General features: G+C 38.3%; 1 protein-coding gene across 1 annotated transcript; it reads left to right on the top strand.

Moving 5' to 3' along the window:
- The first annotated feature begins 740 nt into the window (after positions 1-740).
- On the top strand, positions 741-2589 carry LOC112184164 (transcription factor HEC3). Its single transcript, XM_024322438.2, has one exon. It carries the CDS (start codon positions 1407-1409, stop codon positions 2253-2255), a length of 849 nt encoding a protein of 282 aa, XP_024178206.1. The 5' UTR covers positions 741-1406; the 3' UTR covers positions 2256-2589.
- The last annotated feature ends 457 nt before the right edge of the window (positions 2590-3046 follow it).

The following is a 3046-nucleotide window of genomic DNA, read 5'->3' on the forward strand; positions in this document are numbered from 1 at the left end:
AGCTCAATTGCAAGTTGTGATTAAGATCAAACATCTCATGTTTCACCACGAATACATGATTAGAAGAAGAAGAAGAAGAAGAACTGCTTATCAAGACCTTCTAAATACCAAAAGAGATTATTAGGATGTAGTTTGTACGGTAATGTAGGGTTGCGTTGTAAAAGAGTTTATTTGTGTAGTAACACGACTGTTGCAAAATGAAACAGTTATATATGATATATGATATATATATATATATATATATATATATTTTTTTTTTGAATTTGGGTTTTTAGGAATTAAAATTTAAAGCTTAAAAAAAATTGACGGTTAGGGTTTTCTCTCACTTTGAGAAAGCATTTCAACACTCTAAACATCCAACATTAATTCTTATTCAATTAGAAGGAGAACATAATAGTCATAGGTTTATAGGAAGTTTATCTATTAAAATGAATCTTAGAATTAATCTGCAGTTACTATTGGGTAGTCATATATTTGATCATCTTTTACTAGAAACCAATGTTAAGTAAAACCAAAAGCGAAAATTTTAAGCTTGTGTACGTTCATATGAATAAGATGATAAGAAGTTAAAGCTTTGCGTGCGTGTGTGTGGGAAGACTAAAACCTATGGCTACCAGACCTCACTCCAATACGAAAGCAGCAAAAGAAACCAGATATTGACTAAAAGAGCAGGGAAAGTCATTATCGACCTCAACAACAACATCACAACAGAACAGAAGAGAGAATCATAAAGCATAAAGAAGCAAGCAAGCAATTGCAGGGGCAGCAGTGCTAGGATTTCAGTGCTAGCTGCTTTGTACTACCATGATCAGGGTCAGCCATAATCAATTAATTTAAGAGAAAAAGAGAGAGAAAGAAATGGAATGGAGAAACCTAGCTAGCTAGCAAAGCTAATTAGTAAAGCCTGAAATCTGATCAGTGGGTGCAATCCTTGACCCGAGAGAGAGAGAGAGAGAGAGAGAGATTTACCAGAAAAAGAAATATAAAATTAATTTCAAACCCTTACTTGATCATCGTCATGGGTCCCACTCAATATCTCTGTTTCTCTCTCTACTGTTATATTTTCAACACATTCATCTTCTCTTTTAGTACTTGGTTGCATCATCGATCATGCCCCATTAAAAATCTGCTCCCAAATCATTTTTCTCTTTCTCTTGCTCTGGAACGGCCCCTAGCCTTTCGAGGGTTTTTTTGTCTTTCATCTCTTTTCAACCACCAAAATTCATAACCTCTGATCGGCCGATGTGCTTGCTTGCTCTTGCAAAAAGCTATCAATCAAGATAGATGGTACAATTATTTCTATTCATATTAAGAATCCAGTAGTTGGAGTACTTTAGCTAGTTAGATCGGAATCTTTCTTGATCAAAAGAAGTAGTGGAAAACTCAGATATAGTATATACATCAGCATGGATCACACCAATTACTTAGACAATCAGCTGGGAAACAACCTCATCTCGGCCGCTGGAGTTCATCACGACGATCATGTGGGAATGGAAGATCCCATCCAGCTCCACCACCTTCATCATCACCAAATTTCGTACGATTCAGTTTGGCCAAACTTCCCTCTCCAACTACATCACCAAGTGCCATCGTCATCCAGTACTCACCTTCATTATGATCAATTTGGTCATCATGAACAACTAGTTCTACCTGGGAACTATAGTAACTTTATGGATCAAGAAGATATTCAACATGAAGAGGAGCCGGAAGAGGAAGAGGAGCTGGGCGCTATGAAGGAAATGATGTACAAGATCGCCGCGATGCAACCAGTGGACATTGATCCTGCCACAATTCAAAAGCCGAAAAGGAGGAACGTCCGAATCAGTGACGACCCGCAGAGCGTGGCTGCGCGTCACCGGCGGGAGAGGATAAGCGAAAAGATCCGGATCCTGCAAAGACTTGTTCCCGGGGGAACGAAAATGGACACTGCTTCCATGTTAGACGAAGCCATTCGCTATGTCAAGTTCTTGAAGAGGCAAATCCGCTTGCTACAACAATCGAGTCACCATCATCCTCACCAGCAATGCATTAATGTTAACGCTGGAATACTTGGTACACCCAGTGCAAGTACCGCTGCAGCCTTAGCTGGCGGTGGAGGGGCATTGGATTGGCTCCCACCGCCTATGCCTAGTTCTGCCACCTCCTCTTCCACGGAAACTCCGACAACCAGACCAGCTCTTGGATTCAGAACCTTTGGAGGTAGCCGGGGAGATATTGCAGCTTTGAGCTTCAATCATGAGGTACTTAGTGATTAATTAGTTAGGCTGTGGAAGCTAAGCTGATTAATTATTATTAATAAGGAATTGAAATAGGTATTGATCATGAGTATGACTGTGACTAAAAGCTAAAAAGTGAAAGAGATATTATATTTTGATGGAAGGCCGGGGATAGCTAACTCGCTAGGAAGGTCAGTCATGTGGATTGTTGAAAAGGTTGTTACGATATTGTTGACTATGGTGGTGAGAATAATCATAACTGTTTTCAATTGGGTTACGTACTATCATATTATAAAAGAATATATAATTAGTCAGCTTGCCTAGTACTCTGGAACTTGGCCGGAGAGTTTGTTTGGCCGACTCTGTTCGGGAATTAATAAAACAGTGACGTATTTAGCTATTAAATATATGATCTCTTTCTCTCTCTCTCTCTCATGCATGTGTATACCTACATAAATTAACACATACGGGTATTGATACATCATGTATGCATTTTAGCATATATAAGTGAGTATATCACGGCCATGAGTTTATTTAATTACTTGCAAGACCTGTGTGTGATGATGATTAATTTAGTTATAATTCTCGAATCAAGATCATATATAGTTATAATTCTCACAAGATTAAAGGGTTTCTTTTTTTGTTTAATTTGAAGAGTCTCATAGTGGCATGAAATTCTATTTTCCCTGCCTAGCTGGTTAGAGAGGGAGAAACCCTAAATACGTCTTATGACTATTCATGTATCGTTAAGATCTTCTGATATGTTTAGCCCAACAGATAATTAAACCTAAATAATTCGAAATAGGCATCATCTATAGATTAATACACTG

The sequence above is a fragment of the Rosa chinensis genome, chromosome 2 (genome assembly GCF_002994745.2).
Source record: "Rosa chinensis cultivar Old Blush chromosome 2, RchiOBHm-V2, whole genome shotgun sequence".
NCBI lineage: Eukaryota > Viridiplantae > Streptophyta > Magnoliopsida > Rosales > Rosaceae > Rosa > Rosa chinensis.